General features: G+C 34.4%; 1 protein-coding gene across 8 annotated transcripts in view; it reads right to left on the bottom strand.

Annotated features, from left to right (window-relative positions):
* The window catches only part of TOGARAM1 (TOG array regulator of axonemal microtubules 1), a 77,965-nt gene that overhangs the window by 38,380 nt on the left and 16,698 nt on the right, over positions 1–22,887 (bottom strand). For 2 of the 8 annotated variants that reach the window (XM_072838429.1, XM_072838433.1), the window contains 8 exons: positions 21,596–21,619; positions 21,194–21,350; positions 19,660–19,794; positions 12,338–12,643; positions 10,925–11,187; positions 8,121–8,353; positions 5,262–5,359; positions 865–1,017 (listed from right to left, as the gene is read on the bottom strand). In XM_072838429.1, the coding sequence (XP_072694530.1) occupies positions 865–1,017; positions 5,262–5,359; positions 8,121–8,353; positions 10,925–11,187; positions 12,338–12,643; positions 19,660–19,794; positions 21,194–21,350; positions 21,596–21,619 (1,369 nt within the window). The remainder of the gene's footprint in view (positions 1–864; positions 1,018–5,261; positions 5,360–8,120; positions 8,354–10,924; positions 11,188–12,337; positions 12,644–19,659; positions 19,795–21,193; positions 21,351–21,595; positions 21,620–22,887) is intronic. The other 6 variants (XM_072838431.1, XM_072838437.1, XM_072838430.1 and 3 more) reach the window with 5 other exon arrangements.

Genomic DNA, 22,887 nt, shown 5'->3' with positions numbered 1-22,887 from the left:
AGTGACTTCTAATTACACTGTTTAGATATTTATACCCTTTAAAATAACTTCCTCTTTTAAAAATGTAAGGATAAGTTTTAAAAATGTAGCTATAATAGGATCTCTGAAAAAATGGACACAGCAGTCACAGAAGAGTTAATTGCTACACTAAATTTAAAGAAAAAGAAAAAGAATGTAAATTATTAATAATGGTTAGTGATAATAAAGAAGCCTTCCCAGGTTCTACCACAGGAAAACTATAGTTGTGTTTCCACAGTTTTATTCCATGGTTACAATCTAAGTAGGCATTTGGGCTTTATTTATTTATTATTATTATTTTTTTAATTTTTATTTATTTATGATAGTCACAGAGAGAGAGAGAGAGAGAGAGAGAGAGAGGCAGAGACACAGGCAGAGGGAGAAGCAGGCTCCATGCACCGGGAGCCCGACGTGGGATTCGATCCCGGGTCTCCAGGATCGCGCCCTGGGCCAAAGACAGGCGCCAAACTGCTGTGCCACCCAGGGATCCCCTGGGCTTTATTTATTTACATGATTTTCCTGCCCCATTTTAGTGGTAAAATGTCTTGTAAAACGTGTGTGTGTATAATCTGAGGAGGTAGAGGTCAGAAGAAATTCCCTAGTTTTAATCTTTCAGGTAATCACCCCCTGCTTTGGCTTTTCAGGCCAGTCCATTAACCAATACATGAACCTGTATGTTCTATTTGGCAAAATTATTGAAGCAATGACACATCAGCAGAAGGGTAAGAAAAATCTCAAAACTGAGAAATCTCAGTTTATTGGCATGCTTAGTGAGATACTCTGAGACATTTAATTCAGGATTTAGAGACATTCAATCTTAAAAATTAACCTGTGAAATTTACTAACCTTTTGTATGTTTATAGTATCTTGGGTGTTCCTTATTTTGTATTTTGAAAACACTAGGTGAAATGTCATGGGACCTATCATCTTCAAAATCACCACATCCAAACCCATAGTTCATACGTTGACCAATAATGCTTACATTGGATGTTGTAATCCCTATAAAATAAAATACATTAAAATATTTATGTATGTATGTAAATATTTGAAAAATGATTCAGGTAATATTACAGATAGTTGCATATCTCCCTTCTAAAGCTACCTTGCCTTATAAACTTTTAAAGAGGTCAGTGACATAATATTAGAAATTATAACATTATAGTAATTTAAAGTTTTATTTTAAATTTTGTTATACCTTTTACTAGCAGTTAAGAACATTTTTATTATTAGCTATATCTAAAACATTTTATAAAACAGGCTTTAAAATTACAATGAAATACAAAATTCAGTGTTTGGAAGAGATAATCAAATATAAATATATTTAAAATGATAGGCATTTAATGTTTAAATGACATATGAAACTTTAGAGCAAAAAGAAAAATTTATAAATCTAGAATTTTTAAACTCTATCCTGAGAGATATTCCATTTCTCTATTTCCTCCCACTCTTGTGTAATGGGTCTATAATGGTCTAGCTGGTGAAGGAGTATACTATACAATGACTGAGGTCAGAATCTAGAATCATGCCTCCTGGCTTTAAATTATAGCATTGCCACTTAAACTGCTGAGAGAACCTGGGCAAGACACTTAATTTTATTTGTAAAATGGGGATGATATATTACCTCTTTCAGAATCACTGTGAGGATTAAGTGAAAAAAATACATGTAAAGGCCTAGCATAGTATCTAGCATACTGTAAATACCCATGTAAATGTTATATTCCTAACTAAAAATAAAAGAAACCAGGGCACGTGAGTGGTTTAATCAGTTAAGCATCCAACTCCTGATTTTGGCTCAGGTCATGATCTCAGGGTGTTGAGACTGAGCCCTGCATCAGGCTCCATAATCAGCAGGAATGTGCTTGAGATTCTTTCTCTCTCTCTGCCCCCCTGCCCATCGCCCAAAATAAATAAATAAATCTTTAAAAAAAAAAATTAAAACCCTAACATGAGCTTCCTTTTAACAACATAATAAATTTTAATCTTCGTTTGAATGTTTTAACTGACTACCCTATACCAATACTTTGAAGCTATTAAAACCACAAAATATCTACCTACTAAATGGAAAATCCTACATGATATACATTTAAGTCATCATCTATTTACATATATATAGCTCCTACAAATAGTATTACTTAATAATGACAAAATGCAATTTGTTCTTAATATTATTGTAGTTTTTTTTTTTTTTTAATAAAAATAGGATCGTTGGGAGAAGGGGTGGCTGGTGGCAGCTGGGCAACAGAGGATTGTAGAGTAAAAGGCACTGAGTCAGTTCAAAGAGGGTCAAAAAATACCTAGTGTTAAATGATAGAGAGCTTCTGGGAGTAACATATCTATACACTCTTTTTAGTTTTGATAGTTAATTCGTAAAGGTAGCTTCATAAAGATACTGGCTTCAGGGATCCATCGGTGGTGCAGAGGTTTAGCACCTGCCTTTGGCCCAGCGCGCGATCCTGGAGACCTGGGATCGAATCTCACGTCGGGCTCCCGGTACATGGAGCCTGCTTCTCCCTCTGCCTGTGTCCCTGCTTCTCTCTCTCTCTCTCATTCTCTGTGTGTGACTATCATAAATAAATAAAAATTAAAAAAAAAAAAGATACTGGCTTTGGGTGCAAATGCTTTCTGTTAATAATTGGTATTATTAATCCGATGCTACAGGAAAGAAGTTTAGATAACATAATTCAGGAGATTTACCTATATAAATTACCTATAGCACATTTATTTGTGTTCTATACTAGGTAGTGGTGGATTAGATGTGGAAATATTATTGGAAATGATGATATAAAGACAAATTCAATTTACAGTTTTTACATAACTATTTTTTATTTTGTTTTCATATAGTCTTTATTCTAAGCATTTTTATGATTTGCCAATTAAATGATAAATTTGTAGGAATCATATGCTTACTGAAAACAAAACCCTATCCCACAAAAACAGAAAATGTAAACCCAAGTTTATAAAATCGTAAACCATTAGCAAATTTACATTTTGAGGGCATAATTAAATTTAACCAAAAAATAAATAAATAAATAAATTTAACCAAGAATATCTCATAGTGAACTCAACAGTAAGTTTCCAAAACTTGATCTTAGAAATATTTATTTGTTAAAAACACAGATTTCTAATTCTGAAGATCGATTCATTAGTTGTGAGTTCCCAGAATCTGTGTTATAAGTATCCCTGGTGATTCCTAGGACTAGCCAAGTTTGAGTAATACTAAATATTAGACAAGTTTGGCAAACACTAAATACTATATATAGAAGTATGTACTAGCTTAAGAACTTTTTCACACTTCACTAAAACAAGTGACTTACTAGGACAGGGCAAAACTCAAATCTAAGTTTTCTAAATCTATTCTTTTCTAATTCCAAAGATATTCTTCCAATAAAAGGCTCCACTTTTGTAAACAAGACACAGCCTACCATAACTTATATATTTATAAAGTTATTAATAATTTACTATAATAATCAGGCTTTAAAAAGGATTAAAGAATAAGTTTATATGTTATATGTCTTCTCCTGTAAGAGAATACCAAATGTTCACTATGCATTAGGTGCTTATACTTATATGTTTATTACTCCTTCTCACAGTTTACATTACCAAATGAGGGAACTGAGTTTCAAAGCAGTTAAATAACTTGCTCAGCTCATGAATATGGCCAAACTGGGATTCTAGCTGGGGTCTTTCAGACTCCAAAGCACATATACACTGTCTTCCTGTGCCTAGATTAACTAACTCTTTGTGGAACAATAGGTTTGTGGAAGCCAATATATTAGGCACGCATGATTGAATGAAACATTCATGATTATGAAGGCACTTGGTAGGTAATAAGAGGTAAATAATCTCTGGGAATCTGAGAGTCGAAAATAGTAAAATAATGGTAATATCACTATAAAGATGTCAGTGCAAAATATAATGATATCACAAAAGAGATAATAATCAATTTTGTTTGTGAATGGGAAAGGTTTCCAGAGAAAGCAACTGAACTGTTTTTACAGCTTAATCAAGTGTGTGTGGATTCCAGATTTCACCCAGAAGAAATGATAGGTGCAAGTGCAAAAAGAGAGGAAACGGTACTTTAATGGTCTGATTTAACTGGAATACAAAAATGCAAAGAAGGAACTAAAATTTGAGGCTGGAGAGGTAGACAAGGACAGATCAAAGAAGAATGTCCTAAAAAAAAAAAAAAAAAAAAGAAGAAGAATGTCCTAAGAATTATTAAGGCTGGACAACACAGTCTGACTTGCATTGTGGGGAATGGATTATAGAGAATGAAACTGAAGCTGGAGAAAAATCTTAGGAAGCTAGGAAGGTAAGAAACGAGTAAAAGTGATAGTGGAGACTAAAAAGAGGAGATGAAATTAAGACATACTTAGGAGCAAGAAATTTAAAAATCTTAATAGACAATTAAATACATACATATATATATTTTAGAGAGGAAATTATAATGTAAGGTAGAGTAGCCTTAAAGTCATTAGGACTTTTATACTGAGATCATGTGAAAATAAATTCCAATTTGTTATATAATTCACTCATAATCCAATATAGTTTTACCAATCATAAGGAAGAATCACAGACAGTTCCCATCCTAAATAGATCAGAATCCAAATATTTTCCAATAACTAAGTCTATTCTTTTTTACATTTTTAAAATTTAAATTCAATTTGCCAACATATAGTATAACACCCAGTGCTCATCCCATCAAGTGCCTTCCTCAGTGCCTATCACCCAGTTACCCCATCCATCCCCCCACCCATAACTAAATCTATTTTCTGAAAAATTCTATATGTTAGAGACTGCCAAGTTAGTTCACAAAATTCTTAACAAGATACAAATGAACTTAACTACTAGTTAAGTGTTGTTTTTAAAACAAATTGTCTTTTGTGATGCCTAGTGGCTTCCAAACTATGCTGCATATTAGAATCATCCTGAGGGTTTTCAAAACTCTGGCAGCCAGGTCACATTCCATATCAAAAACCAAAATGTCCAGATGGAAAAGCCAGGGATAGGTACACCTATGGGCTTAAAGGGGGATCCATTATTTAGGTAAATATTTTTACTTCCAAGAACAATACAATACTTATTCTTGCTTTTTGGCCTTTTAAGGAGTTGAAGAGATGATTAGTCTTAACTGGTAACTACAAAAATTCTACATCTGAAATGTATTTTTTTTTTTTACCATTTTTGATATTATTTAAAAATCATACTGTTTATAAATCACATTTTAAAAAGTTATAAAATACCTGCAATGAGGCTTTGGTCTATTTCAGAGTTTTTATTCTTTGCAGAAGAAAGTCTTGTTGGACAAGGTTTTTTTCCAAATGTTGGAAATATATCTGACCTAGAATGAAACAAAGTAATTTTAATAAGCATTTAAGGCCTAAAGCTAATTCAACATTCTTATATAGTAAGGCAGGAGCATTATGAAAAACTATAGCTAAAAATATTTATTGGTATTCCTAGTTCACTTTTTGAACTCTCAACCATTTAACATATAAGCAATTCTTTATTATTCATGAGAGGATTGCCAAAGCCAGGGAAGATTCTCCAACTTGTACTTTATAATCTTTTGTTGGGTCCAAAAAAAAAAAAAAAAAAAAAAACTGATCCAAAGAAAGTTCATTCTGAAACTAAAGCAAATGATTCCTATGTATTATCTACTATACTATCTTTCCTTATAGGTAATAATGCAAAAAAAGAGACTTGACTACACTACATATTAGAGATAAGCAACAAGTAGGTTGATTAGCAAATGCCACTTTCTTCCTGGATTATTATTTTAAACTTTTCTGACATTATAAAGACCAACAGGCTTTTTTCTTTTTTTTTTTTTTCCACAAAGAAAGCAACTGAAGAATGTTAAATCTGAATGTAAAGAAACTTTTAAATGAATTAAGTGTTGTAATATCAAAAAGACAGTGATGGATATTACAAAGAGATTTTACAAAGGAGTATATTTATTAGTAGTTGGGTAAGCATATTTGTTAATTGGCCTAGTGAGAAGTCAGTGCTAAATATTTTTAAAGAATAATTTCTCAGGGATCCCTTGGGTGACTCAGCGGTTTAGCGCCGGCCTTCGGCCCAGGGCATGATCCTGGAGTCCCGGGATCGAGTCCCACATCAGGCTCCCTGCATGGAGCCTGCTTCTCCCTCTGCCTGTGTCTCTGCCTCTCTCTCTGTGTCTCTCATGAATAAATTAAATCTTAAAAAAAAAAAAAAAAGAATTATTTCTCTAGAATTGATGACAGGTTTTTAAATTTACATTCATACTATGTATCTGACTTGAATGAAAGAAAATACTTTAATCTCTAGAAAAGTGGTTCCCAAGAGTTTTTCCTTTCCAACCCACTTAAAGATGAAAGCTCCACATGAGGTAGTAATAGCTTTCTTTGCCATGATTTGTAAGGCAAGACGCAAGCTGGATAAGAATAACTGTTTTAAATCTATTAAATTTAATGTGGAAATATGAAATTCATTAAAGGTAATTTGGTCCAGAAATGAGGGTATATTGAACTCTTTCTTACAGAGTTCAGTATCTAAGGGAATAATTCCATGAGACAACATAGGGAATAGCAAATTCTAAATATTATAGTATAAAATGAACTTTTCTACCCAGCTATGTTCCAAATTATTTATAGGACCTTACAGCTATAGGAATATTTAACATAAAATTTCACATTCATAGAAGATAAAGGAAGGACTTTAGGTCTAAAAGATAAATAGCTATTTCAAATGTCTGGTAACTAAACATAAATGTAGTCACTTCACTAGCCCATGTAGCTGTTCCAAATTAATTTTGTAAATATACTGCATTATTTTACCCAGGTAATTACAACAAAGTAATTTCCAGTAAGAAAACTTTCCAACTGTAAAATAAGCTGCTACTTAAGTTAAAAATGTAGAGATTGGTTCAGGATAAAATCAAAGGAAAATAAAGTTAAAAAGACGGACAACAACAACAAAATAAAAATAAGACTAGACTGACAACAACAAATATAAACAAGGATGTGAAACAACTGGAACTCTCATACTTTGCTAGTGAGAGTATAAAATTGCACAAGTATTCTGGAAAACTGTTCAGCAGTTATTTAAAAAGATAAATTCTATGACCTAGCAATTCTACTCTTAGGTTTTTGTCCAAAATAAAGGAAGATATTCCCCAAAATCCTAGAATAGAGTTACAGAAATTCTCAGAAATCAAGGTGGGATCACTTTTTAAGACTTAGAGGTCACTGAGGTAATCTGGAAAAGTTTGGTGAACTGCTATACTAAATATTCTTTGTCAGTTGTGGGGCAGTCAAGACTCTAATTTAAGAACTGCAATAAAGAGGCTTCTGGGAAAGCTGCAAAAGCTACGGCATGGAATCCTAACCTTCTACTAGAAAATGTAACAACAAAATGTAAGAAATAGCGAGGTAATAGCTGGGTAGAGTTTATCTAACCAATTACAGGAAATTGGTGCTGAGTTTTCAATGAAAGCAGTAATATCAGGTATAGGTTTACTGCAAAAGATTGAATGATCTTTTGATCATTGAATCAAATGATGATTTGATTTGAATCAAATGATGATCCAGAACAGAGCTAAAGAACTCAGAATATTGGGCAGTCCTGGTGGCGCAGCGATTTAGTGCCGCCTGCAGCCCAGGGCCTGATCCTGGAGACCCTGGATTGAGTCCCACGTCAGGCTCTCTGCATGGAGCCTGCTTCTTTCTCCCTCTGCCTCTCTCTCTGCCTGTGTCTCTGCCTCTCTCTCTCTCTCTCTGTGTGTCTCTATGAATAAATAAATAAAATATTTTAAAAAAAAGAACTCAGAATATTAGGGTAAATCTTAGGCAGGAGAACAACTAGGGCTTGGGGAATATGGGCTTATATTATTGTAGGAGCTCTAAGTTGCACTAAAGGTTGTGTTCTCTCTCTCCACCTGACCCAAGCAAAAGCCATGCAAGACAGTATCTGTAAATTTTTCCACTGTCTTTTAAATGTACTTCAACATCTTAAAACCTAGAATATACATAGTTTTAAAGTTTTTTCAAATATGATATTAGGGGTCAGACTACAAATTAAAGATTGGCATTCATTTAACATGTCAAAAAATAAAATACATTATTCTCTTCCCCTGGGGAGTTGTAGACAGAGAAGAAGTCAATGATTCTTGGCTGTAAACTCCACTTTCACTGTAAGAGCTGATGTTTGGAGAGGAAGATCGAGATGGTGAGTCCATAATCAAGTCGAGCTTAATTGCTGAATCAGGGCTTTCAAGATCAGAAGTACTGCCACTCAGTTTTGCTCTTTTCTTAGCTGCACTATTACGAAGGGACCTAAGAGAGCTCTGCATCTAAGAAAAAAATAAAAACAATTAACTTTACAAGACATTTATGTGAGTAAAAGTTATCCTTAGATTTTAAATTCCATTCACTATACCTAGCTAGCCATTCTCCAATCTGGTACTAACAAGATGGATATTAACATATTTGTACAGAGTAAAGATACATATTTTATAAACAACCAATTTATAAACAAGACCGTAAGCGCCTTTAAGAGGAAGGATCTTAAGCTATTATTCACCATGGTATTTCTAGCACTGAGAACAATGACTAATATAATAAAATTTAATTAGTAAAGGACTCATTGAATCAGATGGTAGACATCAGAGTTGAAGTCAGTGAGGTCTCGCTAATCTTAGGGCATTGGTGTATGGATGTGGCCATTTAAAAATTCTGTGAAAAGTAATCAGCTTTATAAAATTTGAAGTTTATATCAAGTTTGTCATTGTTAGAGTTCTGAGAACAACAGATGACTGTATATGACTTATGAAGCCAAGTATTTCTAGAAATGTAGAGTAGAAATTGCCATTGCAAACAAATATATTAAAGTCGGGAATGGAACCTTGAATGAATTAAGGAACCCTGTGCCACCTGGATGGCTCAGTGGTTGAGCCTTTGTCTCAGGTTGTGATCCTGGGGTCCTGGGATTGAGTCCTACGTGGGGCTCCCTGCAGGGAGCCTACTTCTCCCTCTGGCTATGTGTCTGCCTCTCTGTCTCTCATGAATAAATACATAAAATCTTAAAAAAAATATTAAGGAACCCAGAAATACATAAACTGTATTTCACTTACATTTTGATTATAACAATTATAGTGGTTGATTCAACTATATGGTCACTTCCCTAGTAAATCCCTGGAAGGTTGAATATTTAAAAATAGTACTATCCTCCTATATTTACCAATAATTATATAAAAGAAATTACCCTTTCAATTATTCACTAAAGAAAAAGGGTTATTTTTAAGATATCATACAAATAACGCAAAAATACATAGCATCAGATGAAATTTATGAGTTATGAAGGAAAATGTCTCTTCTAGAATTTTCTTCCCTTTAAATGAATTCTCTTCCTAGTACCAGTGGAATAAAACTAGGAGTGGAGGGGAAAGGAAAGATTTTACACGCAGTCAGAAGTGGGAATGACTAATTAATTCATTAAGAACCAATTTTGGTACACCAGCTTAATGTTAAAGAAATGTCCTTAAAATGAATATGCATTAATATTAATTTTATTAAGCAAACTATCAGTATATGATGCTTACATCTTAAAAACAGGCAAAAATAAAACCACAAAATATCATTGAGTGTTTCAGTTTACATATTTAATGTAAAACACTTTTTTAAACCTGACATCAGGCAGACTAATATGATAAAAAGAAAGCATCTATGGAAATAGTGCATATAGTAGTAGTAACATAGTAACCATATTCCTTCTCTGACATAATTAGTATGTACAGAGTTGTCATATTGGCAATGGATTTTTATAGTATAAATGAAGTGACTGAGAATTCAAAGATGAGTATATAGTATTTCAGTTTCATAAAGATAAACTTGTACGTATACAAAACAGACATACTCAGGAATGTTCAGCATTGTTTCCAATAGCAAAGAATTAGGAATAAGCCAAAATAAATTATGGTTATAAAATAAATATAAAAAAAATAAATAAAATAAAATAAAATATCAAAATATTAATATATTAAAAGTACAAAAACACATAAAACACAAGTTAATGGTGACAGTGGTTGCTTCCAGTGGAGAAGGGGGGAGTAACTAGATTGGGAAGGAACTATGTTAGGTTTCATTTATTTAAAAATAGAAAACAGGGCAGCCCAGGTGGCTCAGCGGTTTAGCTCCGCCTTTGGCCCAGGGCATGATCCTGGAAACCCAGGATCGAGTCCCATGTCGGGCTCCTTGCATGGAGCCTGCTTCTTCCTCTGCCTGTTTCTCTGCACCTCTCTCTCTCTCTGTGTGTGTGACTATCATAAATAAATAAAAAAATTAAAAAAATAAAATAAAAATAAAAAGAGGAAACAAATATGCAAATTGTTCATTTGGGAGGAATTAGTGTATGAATATATTGCTGTATTACTCATACTTTTAACTTAAAAAGAAATAGTATCTGCATAGAAGAAATACTGAAAGGAAACGCATTAGATTGTTTTGTTTTGTTTTTTATTTATGACAGTCACACAGAGAGAGAGAGAGAGAGAGAGAGAGAGGCAGAGACACAGGCAGAGGGAGAAGCAGGCTCCATGCACCAGGAGCCCGATGTGGGATTCGATCCCGGGTCTCCAGGATCGCGCCCTGAGCCAAAGGCAGGCGCCAAACCGCTGCGCCACCCAGGGATCCCACATTAGATTGTTAATGGCAAATTATTCTGGGTAGTGGGATTTGGTATGATTAGTTTTCTTCCTAATACTTCACTATAGTTTCTGCATTTTCTATAAGGATCATGCAATATTTTTATTAAAAAACATGTTATGGAATTAAAAAGTACTTGATTTTTCCTTAAATAGAAGCTATTGTATTATTGAAAATTACAAGCATTGAAAAATTATTAAAAATTATTATTTGGCTCTAACCTCTTCTTGATCCAAATCTTTATCTTTGATATCTAATTCTGAAAGATCAATCGTAAGACTATCTTTTTCACCCTTCCAAAAATCATCAGGCTCTTTCTTTTTGGGTCCAACTGTGCTTAAGTCAGCTTTATCAGGCAAAAGGTTGATTCCTCTTGGTATGGGAGGGACAGGTTTGGTTCCATTTAGGCCTCGTCGGGAAGATGGTGATCTCACCAAGGCAGGTGTAAGCTGAACTGGAGAAAGTTTTTCTTGAGAATTTTCTCCTGCGTGAAAAAAAATATATTTTACTTACTTTTTTTTTAATTTCAGGGAAGTGGGAGTTATAATTATAAGTGTTTGGAATACAGTGTTTTTAAATTAAAAAAATATCTTTTATTAGACTGCTATTTAAAATGAGATCAAAGTATCAGTGTCACCTAGCAAATAAAACAAAAATGAGTCATCAGAAATTCATATTAAATAAAAATACTATATAAGAAGTTAAATTTCTATTTTTATAGACATTATCATAACCAGTATTTGTATGGTAAAGTCCACAAGTAAGCCAGAAGGACTATTCTCCTGGCTTCATTTAATTATGTAAGCAACATGTGAATGAGTATTATATGCAAAGTAGTAATGCTGGGCACACGGGAGAACAAACTGAATAAACTCTCAGCTTTCAATACAATATTTGATCTTGTAGGAAAGACAAACATAGGAAGAAATTAATGGAGGAAATGAAGGTTTAGTGCTAAGAAAAAGGGATATAACTGACTAACCATGCAACAAATGACCTTATGGTAATGTTATAAACTGGACACCAGTGTTACTGCGTAGTTTAAAGGTGGAACATTTCATCTCAGAGGATGGGGATAAGAAAGTATGTGGAATACAAGGGCTGCTTTTAATAGACTTTTTATTTTGAGATTGATCTGTCTTGAATAAATTTAAATGCTAATTTCAATATTTTGGAGAGGGCTCTTGGTAAGAAAAGAATATTTTAGTTAATAATAGAAAACTCTTTAAAATAAATTTAACATACACTAAAATTCAAATTCAAAAAAAATGTAGAATAAATGGATACTAAACATTAATTATAATAATTATATGAATGACATTTTATATTTCTAAAGCTAAAATTGTTACTTAGGCTCTCAGGCTGTTCACATTCATGTTCATTACAAAGCATTATTAGTTGCCTAATTCTGAAAAAGGATTTTGAAGTATAAAATTAAGAAAAGAAAAGAAATAACAACTTCATTTGCATTTTGTATTACATGTTTGATCTTTTTAACATACTATTATTTTCCTAGATGCTTATTAATTCAGAGAAATAAAATGCAGTTTACTAGCTTTCAAAGATCAAACAACCTAACTCCAAAGCAATAATTCAAAAACACAAATAAATTTCAATAAAGTATTAATTTTTACCATCAGTTCTACCTGGAGGGTCCGATGATTTTTGGCTGACAAGCTTTTTCTGGGGACTTGGCTTTGGTAGTCCTTCAAAGCTTTTAAGAGGCCAGGAATTAGAGAAGTTAACGGAATTATCCTGAGACTTCTTTGGAGATACAGTAAGAGATGTGTGCTTTGGACTAGTTCGAGGTGATGAGAGAGGATAGGATGGAAGGATGAAGCCTCCTGGACTTGGATTTAGACCAGAGTGTGATGAAGTACGTTCTGTTTGGCCACCAAATGTCTGCTGTGTCTTAGGGGCAAAATTGAGGCTTGCATACACTGTAAAAAACCAGAAGAGAATATGTTATTTATGTATATACACCTAAGAGTTTAAATTGTTTTTGTTTTTTTAAAAGATTTTATTTATTTACTCACGAGAGACAGAGAAAGAGACAGAGACATAGGCAAAGAGAGAAGCAGGCTTCTCTTGGGGAGCCCGATGTGGGACCCGATACCAGGACTCTGGGATCATGACCTGAGCCACAGGCAGATGCTCAACCATTGAGCCACCCAGGTGCCCCCGTTTTTGCTTTTTATGTTCAGGTTTTTATCCCATCTGGTGTTTATTTCTCCTTGTGTAGTATAAGGTAAAGATCCAATTTAACTTTTTCTGTATAGATAGTATAATTTTCCCAGTGCCGTGTTTTAATTTTATTTTTTAAAATATTTTATTTATTTATTCATGAGAGACACAGAAAGAGGCAGAAACATAGGCAGAGGGAGAAGAAGGTTCCCTGCAGGAAGCCTGATACGGGCCTCGATCCTAGGACCCTGGGATTATGACCTGAGCTAAAGGACCCTGGGATCATGACCTGAGCTAAAGGCAGATGCTCAACCACTAAGCTACCCAGGCATCCCCCAGTGCCATGTTTTAAACTGTCCTTTTATCTATAAAGCTCCCCCCAACACATACACGTGTGTATGTATACACACACACTTAGGGGCTTCTTATTGGTTCATAGTCTATTTTGTCTATCCCCACACTAGTATTACAATGTTTTATTTATCATGATTCTATCCAACAGGATTGGGTGTCCTTCGTTTTTTTAATCTTCTTTAACTTATTTTGGCAATTCTTGGCCTTCTATTCTTTTATATGTATTTCAGGGTCAGCCTGCCAGGTCCTATACAAGATCCTGGTTGGGTTTTTTATTGTAATGACACTGAATTTAAGATCAATCTAGGAATAACTGCCATTTTGCTGATAGTTAGCCTCCCTGTTTAAAAATGTGGGATCTCCTTTAGTTTATTTAGGTCTTTTTTAAAGTCTCTCAGAAATATATTTTAGTTTTCATAATAAAAGGTATGTAAATATTGTTAGATTTCCATATACTTATAGATTTTTGTTGATATTGTAATTTTTCTTAAAAATTATATTTTCTGAAAGTTCCTAGTGTCTAGTAACTTTATTAACCTTATATTCTGGCTTTATATTGGGCTACCTTGCTAAATTGTTTAATATTTTAACAGTTTTCTATATATCCTTTCAGATTTTCTTTGTAGATAATCTAGTAATTTTAATAATATAATTATGGGAGCTAATGCTTATTGAACACTTTACTCTGTTCCAAATGGTATTCAAACACTTCATGTATATTAACTAATTTTTTTAGAAAAGTGTATTTTTATTTATTTTTTAAAGATTTTATTTATTCATTAGAGAGAGTAAAAGAGAGAGAGAGCACATGTGTGCACACACATACAGGGGAGGGGCAGAAGGAGAGGGACAAGTAGACTTCCCACTGAGCAGGGAGACAGACCTGGGGCTGGATCTCAGGTCCCAAAATCACGACCTGAGCTGACAGCAGATGCTCAACTACCTGAGTCACCCAGGCACCCTGTGTATTAACTAATGTAATCCTCACGACAACCTTGCGGGTACTATTCTTATCTTATCAACCTTGTGGGTACTATTCTTATCTTATAGATTTAAAGAAAAAATGTAACTGGGATAAGTAAATTACCAAAATCACATACTAGGAAATCATAAAGCTGGGATACAGACCCAGGCACTGTGGCTTCCAAGTCCTCTTAATTACCATATTGTATCACATTTTATTTGAAAGTAATGATAATTTTTGTTTCTTCCTCTACAAATTTTATACTTTTAAGTTTGAGCTAGGCTCTCCCTAGATAGAGAATACAATGATTCCCAAATTTTTAGCATGGATTTTCCTTTGTATCCAGATCTAATAACAAAATGCCACTCAATATCTTCATTAAAGAGACAGTTGTCCCAAACTAACATTTTCAAAACAAAACTCTTGATTTCACGGTCAAATCTACTCTTCTCCTAAATTTCCTCTTCTTGGTAAAGGGCAGCTCTATTCCTCAAATTGCTCAGGCCAATAATATTGGACTAATCCTTGATTCTTCTCACAAACTTCACATCTAGTCCATTAATAAATCTTCCTGGTCCTACATTAGCAACACAAGGTGATTACTGAGTCTGAAAACTTCAGTGAATACATAATAAATGGCTTATTCATATTATATTAGCATACATTATAAACTTAACTATGTTTCCAAACTTTATGGCCACCTTGTATATCAGAACCCACCTAATTCTCATCACTTTCATTGCTTCCTTACTAAGGCAAACCATACCATCTCTTATCTTTACAACTGCCATATCCTAACTAGTTTGCTTTGTACCCTGCCTCCATTGCTACTGAACTTATTCTCTATATAGCAACTCTGATCTTTTAAAAAAATAGTCAAACCATGCTATTTTTTTCTCTCTCCAAAACCTCTCATATCTTCCCTTCCCACTCAGGATAAACTCCCAAATACTATATCCTGCAAGGCCCCATGTTATCTTTGAATATTACTCTCCTCATTCCACTGACCTTGCTACTGGCCCAATAAGCCAATATGGTCCTACTTCAGAGCATTTGTACTTTGTTCTCTCTTTCTGGAATGCTCTTTCTCCAGGTATCCATGTAACACACACCCTCACTTCATTTGGGTTTCTGCTTAAACATTTTCAGTCCAAAGAAACTTTCCTTATCACCTTCTGTCCCCTGCCTTATTTTTCTTCACAACAGTCATTTTTTTTCTTCTTATTCCTTTGTTTTGTCCTCTACTAGATTTTGATCTTTAGATTCTAGAACAGTGCCTGCTTCCCAATTAGTACTAGAGGGATGGATTAATAACTAAATGTTCAAAAGCAATGGTAACAGGGAACATTTTTATCTTACTCTTGACTTTAAAGTGAATTCCAGGGGCACCTGGGTGGCTCAGTGGTTGAGTGTCTGCCTTTGGCTCAGGTGGTAACCCTGGGGTCCTGGGATCAAGTCCCACATCAGGCTCCCCCCAGGAAGCCTGCTTCTCCCTCTGCCTATGTCTCTGCCTCTCTCTGTGTGTTTCTCATGAATAAGCAGAATCTTAAATAAAAATTAATAAAAAAGCTAAGGTTTAAAAAAATTAAGTGAATTCTAATATTTTAACACTAAATCTAGTTGCTATAGGTATTAACAGATATTAATCCGGTTAAGAAAGTTATTTATAGTTTTGCTATGAATTTGTAATCATGCAGATGTTGAATTTTAACCGCATCCTGACACATTTATATGGTTTTCTTCCTTTCTGTGATAGCGTCAAAAATACAGGTGCTGAATCACTATATTGTAAACCTGGAACTAATACTACACTGTGTGTTAATGAACTGGAATTTAAATAAAAACTTTTAAAAATTGGAAAAAAAATAAACCAAAAACCCCCCAGCATTCTAATAAATAAAACCATCTATGTTATTTATTTATTTATTTTTTAAAAAGATTATATTTATGTGTCATGAGAGACACAGAAAGAGGCAGAAACACAGGCAGAGGGAGAAGCAGGCTCCATGCAGGGAGCCTGACGTGGGACTCGATCCCGGGTCTCCAGGATCAGGCCCTGGGCTGAAGGCAGCGCTAAACCACTGAGCCAACCACGCTGCCCCATCTATGTTATTCAAATGTTAAGTTCTATCCACTGACATTTATGGTAACTACTGATATATTTGGCTTTAATTCTACCACCTTATTTTGTGCTTTCTATTTATTGTGTGTTTTATTACTTTTTCTTGATTTTTCTTGATTTTTAAAAAATTATTCCTCAACTAATACAAAAGTCTATTCATAACCATTTATGGTTCCCTTAATTTTTCTTTAATATTTTCTTTAATATTTTATTATTTTAATTTTAAGATTTTCAACAACAAAAGGCCTAACTTATATACACTAAAAAAATTTTCTTCTGAAGACTTAAAGAACTACATATAATTATATATCATTTATTTTTAATTCATATACAACATGGTTAGGACTTTTATTTCTACCTAAATCTTATTTGGGTGGGAAAGGGCACTATAGGGGATTTAAGTCACAAGTTGACATGCAGAATGAAAACTTTCAAGTTCCTGATTTGAACTGCAATGCTCTATTAAAAGATTCTGATGCTTCCATGTCAGTGTATCATTATATATTCCTTTTATTAAGAGATTTAAAAATATTTCTTACAAAGAACTCAAATATCAAATCTTTTTATGCACATAAATAGAACCAATAGAATGCCAAAAAATATACTAACATTTTCAATGTTTGGTGTGAATCACTGCAACATTTAAAACTGGCATGGGGGATCCCTGGGTGGCGCAGCGGTTTGGCGCCTGCCTTTAGCCCAGGGCGCGATCCTGGAGACCCAGGATCGAATCCCACGTCGGGCTCCCGGTGCATGGAGCCTGCTTCTCCCTCTGCCTGTGTCTCTGCCTCTCTCTCTCTCTCTCTCTGTGACTATCAGAAATAATTAAAAATTAAAAAAAAAAAAAAAAAGATTTAAAACTGGCATGGAAGCTTCTGGATGGTTTGGTATCTGGCATCTATACCCAGGTCTCCACAAAAATCCCACGGAGAATATTAGTTGACATGGTAGTGGTCCTAATAGATTTTTAATCTACAACCTATTATTAAGTTAAATGCTGACTTTGGAAGAATATGATATCCCTTTAATAGCCGGTCTTATAGGTGTTTGGAGAGGTTACAGAAAAGCCAGAGCCTCTGTGAAGTTCTGAGAGTGAGTTCTCAGTCCACTGAGCGTGGAGGTAGTTATCAAAGGTAATGTAATCATTTGGGGATATCCTAAAAAGGATGAGATTAAGCAACAGAGAGAATCCTTGCTGCTTCTACTAATAGATAATCCCAAGTCTATCTAGTCAAAATTCAGGAAATATCTGTATCATTAAGTAAGATGAAGTGTTTTATGGGGAGTAACACCATAAAGAAAAACTTTATGTAGTCATGTGACCCTCTGTGATGAGTGGAGGACTAAAATATAAGTGCTATATTAATTAAATCTTCCTTATCGATTTCAAATGAGCATTACTTTTCATTAACAAAGATGGGATACATCCCTATTATTCCAAAAACTTTAGTAAAGGATATGCAACAAAAATTAAAATACCGCTAGAAATATTTCATTTGAGCTGAGTGAAGTAAGTCAGTCGGAGAAGAACAAACATTATATGTTCTCATTCATTTGGGGAATATAAATAATAGTGAAAGGGAATATAAGGGAAGGGAGAAGAAATGTGTGGGAAATATCAGAAAGGGAGACAGAACGTAAAGACTGCTAACTCTGGGAAACGAACTAGGGGTGGTAGAAGGGGAGGAGGGCGGGGGGTGGGAGTGAATGGGTGACGGCACTGGGGGTTATTCTGTATGTTAGTAAATTGAACACCAATAAAAAATAAATTAAAAAAAATTAAAAAAAATTAAAAAAAAAGAAATATTTCATTTGATCTACCTCTAAATAATAACTGATAAAGCTATTAATTAACATAGACATTAAAGAATTCCCTTCAGGGCAGCCCCGGTGGCTCAGCGGTTTAGCGCCGCCTTCAGCCTAGGGCATGATCCTGGAGACCTGGGATCGAGTCCCATGTCGGGCTCCCTGCATGGAGCCTGTTTCTCCCTCTGCCTGTGTCTCTGCCTCTCTCTCTCTCTGTGTCTCTCATGAATGAATGAATAAATAAAATTAAAAAAAAAAAAAAGAATTCCCTTCAAATCCAAAATTCATATAACTGTCAGCCAGCCTGAAGCCCTTCCTTACGATCTATATCTTAGAGACATATAAGATATCTGAAATGATAGCTAGTCAGGAAGTTATGGTTCCTTACAGGAAATTTAATAAATTCTAAGCAGCCTTAAAAGTTATAACTGCAAAAAAAAAAAAAAAAAAAGTTATAACTGCTAGGGTGCCTGGGTAGCTCAGCTGGTTAAGCATCTGACTCTTTATTTTGGCTCAGGTTGAAAAAGTAGTTTTGTTTTTAGATGGAGGCCCTCATGCCTCCATGCTTAAGATTCTCTCTCTCCATCCCCTGAAATTTATACAGGCACACACTCTCTCTCTCTCTCTCTCAAAAAAAGTTAAAACTGTTATAGAAAATAATTGTCTTTTGCTAACACAGTACTTCTTCATGAATAATGTTTTTAATCAGTTGGTATTAAAATGCTCATCTCCACCATGAGTTTCTATGGGCAGCCTGGGTGGCTCAGCGGCTTAGCACTGCCTTCAGCCCAGGGCATGATCCTGGAGACCCGGGATCGAGTCCCATGTCAGGCTCCTTGCATGGAGCCTGCTTCTCCCTCTGTCTGTGTCTCTGCCTCTATCCCTCTCTCTGTGTCTCTCATGAATAAATAAATAAAATCTTTAAAGAAATAAAATAAACTCTCTAATTTTCACCAGTCATATTTACATTATTATTATTTTTAAAAGATTTTATTTATTCATGAGAGACACAGAGAGGCAAAGACATAGGCAGAGGGAGAAGCAGGCTCCATGCAGGGAGCCTAATGTGGGACTTGATCCTGGGATTCTAGGATCGCGCCCTGAGCCAAAGGCAGAAGCTCAACCACTGAGCCATCCAGTGTCCCTACATTAAGATTATTAAATCTAACATTTTAGGGGAAATTATTTTTTAAAAATTATTAAAATTATTAAAAATACAACATCAGGAAGCCTGGGTGGCTCAGTGGTTGAGCATCTGCCTTCAGCTCAGGGCGTGATCCTGCGTCTGGGGATCGAGTCCCACATCAGGCTCCCTGTGAGGAGCCTGCTTTTCTCTCTGCCTTATGTCTCTGCCTCTCTCTCTCTCTCTCTGTCTCATGAATAAATAAAATCTTAAAAAAAGAAAAAAATACATCGTTTTCTTTTTTGCAATGAATAAATTTCACAAAATAACATGCAAACAACATTTGGAAATCCCACATAATATTCATAAATCATTTATATTCAAATAAAGTTGAAATTTAAACCTTTATCTTGATGATTGTTAGTTGTCCCAAGGTACTGTAAGTCAGAATCCACACTTCCAGTTTTCCCAAATATCTGTGAAAATCCAAGTTGTCCATATTTGCCAGAAACATTTGTCTGATGAGTCCCAGTACTGCCTTTGGAAGGAAGAGAAAAACATAAAAGTAAATGTTAACTTTATTTCATAAATACATCTAATTTCAGAAATATTGATTTCATTTGTATAGGAATAACTATAGGAATAAATTATACAGTGAACTAGGCAGGCAAGAAAGGGATAGTTTTGCTATTGGCATATCTGATTAGTATCAGGGGTTCAAGAACAGAAGAGAGACCAGAAAAGTACAAAAAAAGGTATATTGAAAAATATACACAAAAAACTTTCTTTCTACATGTTTCCTCCTCTTACCAGGGAACATTTCCCCAGATCTGGCTTTTTTTCTCCCCTCCCAACCGAAGTTTGTATTTAAATTCCAGTTAGTTAAAATACAGTATAATATTAGTTTCAGGTATAGAATTTAGTGGTTCGTCACTTATATACAGTACATGGTACAGATCCCAACAAGTGTCCTCCTTAATATCCATCACCTATTTATTTATTTTAAAGATTTTATTTTATTTATTTGAGAGAGAGAGAGAGAGAGAGAGAGATCACAAGCAGGGGTAAAGGCAGAAGGAGAAGCAGACTCTCCGCTGAGCAGGGAACCTGATGCAGGGCTCAATCCCAGGTGCTACCCCAGGATCATGACCTTTGCCAAAGGCAGACACTTAACAGACTGAGCCACCCAGGTACCTCTATACCACATCTTTTTTTTTTTTTTTTTTTTTTTTAATACCACACCTCTTTATCAATTCATTAGTCAATGGACATTTGGGCTCTTTCCTTAATTTGGCTATTGGTGATAATGCTGCTATAAACATCGGGTGCATGTGTCCTCTGAATCAGTATTTTTATACCTTTGGGTAAATACCTAGCTGTGCAATTACTGGATCATAGGGTAGTTCTATTATAAACTTTCTGCCATAACCCCAGTACCTAGCAAAGTATCTGACATAGAGGAGACACTCAATAAATGTGGATTGTTGATTAAGTAAATATTACCTTACATTACTACTTAAAGGGTTTCAGTGAGAAGCCCTTCCAGGGTCTTAGGAAACAATTATATCAGCGTCCATTCTTACCAGATTTTTTTTTTTTTTTTTTTTTGAGATCAAGTGAGAAAAGAGCATGCACAAGGGAGTAGGGGAGGTGGGGGAGACGGAGAGAGAGAGAGAGAGAGAATTCCAAGCAAGCTCCATACTCTGCTGGAGCCCAACACAGGGCTAGATCTCCCAACGCTGAAATCATGACCTGAGCAGAATCAAGAGTGGGCCACTCAATCAATTTAAGCCACCCAGGCCCCCCATTCTTACCAGATCTTTAGCAAATAAACTGTCTACTAGATTATAAATCCTTTGAGCTCTTAAATGAATTATTAAGTTTAGCAAGCTTTAACTTAGTTTCTAACATGTCCATTACCAGCATCTTTTACTTACCAGCAGTACATACAGGAAGAGAATCTGGGTTATAATCCCGGCTATTCTGAAATAAGTTTCTTGACACTCTTTTTCTGCTAAAACATAAATCATCATTGACTGGCATTCCTTGAGAGGGCTTTAATTTTGGAGATGGGATGAAATCATATGCTGAAAACTGTAAGAGAATAATAAATTAGCAAATTTGTGTTACATCTACTTGGTAATAAATATGACAGGATAATTTAGACCTAATTGTGAAATTCAGATTAAAAGAAAAATATTAAATTTATCAAGTATACAATGATATAAATAAACATCCACATATATTATGGTACACTAACAGTATTTTTCATTCCATGATAGAAATTCTATAATTTTGCTTCTTTTTATTACTTTGCCCCAAACTTTTTCTGTACCTACCTTCCTAAAGTACACATCTGGCAGCTAGGAAGGAAAGAATGTAAATGACAGAATTAAAAAACAACTTGAATAGAGCAAAGGATATTTCTGATTTAGCAGTATAGACTATCACACTAGGCCAACCTTGAGCATTACACAGTAAATGCCAACTAAAGGTCATTGAACCAGTAAGCACCCCACTCTACTAGTCTTACTGTGGCAAATTTAGTATCCATATTCTATAGCCAAAATAAAAATGTATACATGGTAACCCATGTCACAGTTCCCTTAGGAGATTTTCTTATAATAGATCTTTTAGTTAAAACCAAGTGTCTGATCCTTTTATATGTCTAGAATTTTACAGCATCCAATTTTTTTTTCACATGCCCCTTTTGATCCTTAAGGTATAAAACTGCCAGGATAGAATTTTGAAGTTAAAGAACAATCATAGTTAAAGAACTAAATGAGAGATGATTCAAGTGTTCAGAATTCTTCACCAATGATGACCTCAATTGTTCTGGATCACTTCACATTCAATATGGCTATAGCATATTTTAAAAACTGAGTGAACAGGGGTGCCTGGCAGGCCCAGTCAGAAGAGCATGTGACTCTTGACCTTGGGGTTGTGAGTTTGAGCCCCATTTTGGGTGTAGAAATTACTTAAAAATAAATAATCTTAAAAACTAAAAAAAAAACATTTTTGAGTGAATAGAAATTATATTTATTATCTGTATATTTATTTGGAGCTTATACACAATCAAATCTAGACAAGTGGTAAACTATAAGCTTTTTCAGTATGCTTCTTTGCAAACTTTGCCAAGTATCAAGTAACAATGAAAAACAATAAAATTAAAAAATATGTCTATTTGAAAACTTATTAGCTACTTGACTCTTACAAGATATGAACTACTAAATCCTCAGAGAACTTGTTACACTTCAACAAATTCTGTGAAAAACCAATTAACATCTTCAAAATTTAACCCAGAAAATACCAAAGAAAAATAAATAATGCTCCAAATGAAAAAAGGACTTTACTTTCTCAAAGTATTTCTAGGACTGATTATACAGTAGTTTGTATTAAATAGAATAAAAATTAACCAATCACAAGAACTTTTGATTAGCTACATTAAAAGAAGACATATTAACCCAGTTAAAATAGTGAGTAATCCAGAATTAATTCTATACTATGGAATACATTTTTTTAAAATTTTTATTTATTTACGATAGTCACAGAGAGAGAGAGAGGCAGAGACACAGGCAGAGGGAGAAGCAGGCTCCATGCACCAGGGAACCCGACGTGGGATTCGATCCGG

The sequence above is a fragment of the Canis lupus genome, chromosome 9 (assembly GCF_048164855.1).
Source record: "Canis lupus baileyi chromosome 9, mCanLup2.hap1, whole genome shotgun sequence".
NCBI classification, from domain to species: domain Eukaryota; kingdom Metazoa; phylum Chordata; class Mammalia; order Carnivora; family Canidae; genus Canis; species Canis lupus.
Note: the sequence above shows the minus strand (reverse complement) of the source record. Positions and strands in the feature narration are given on the sequence as shown.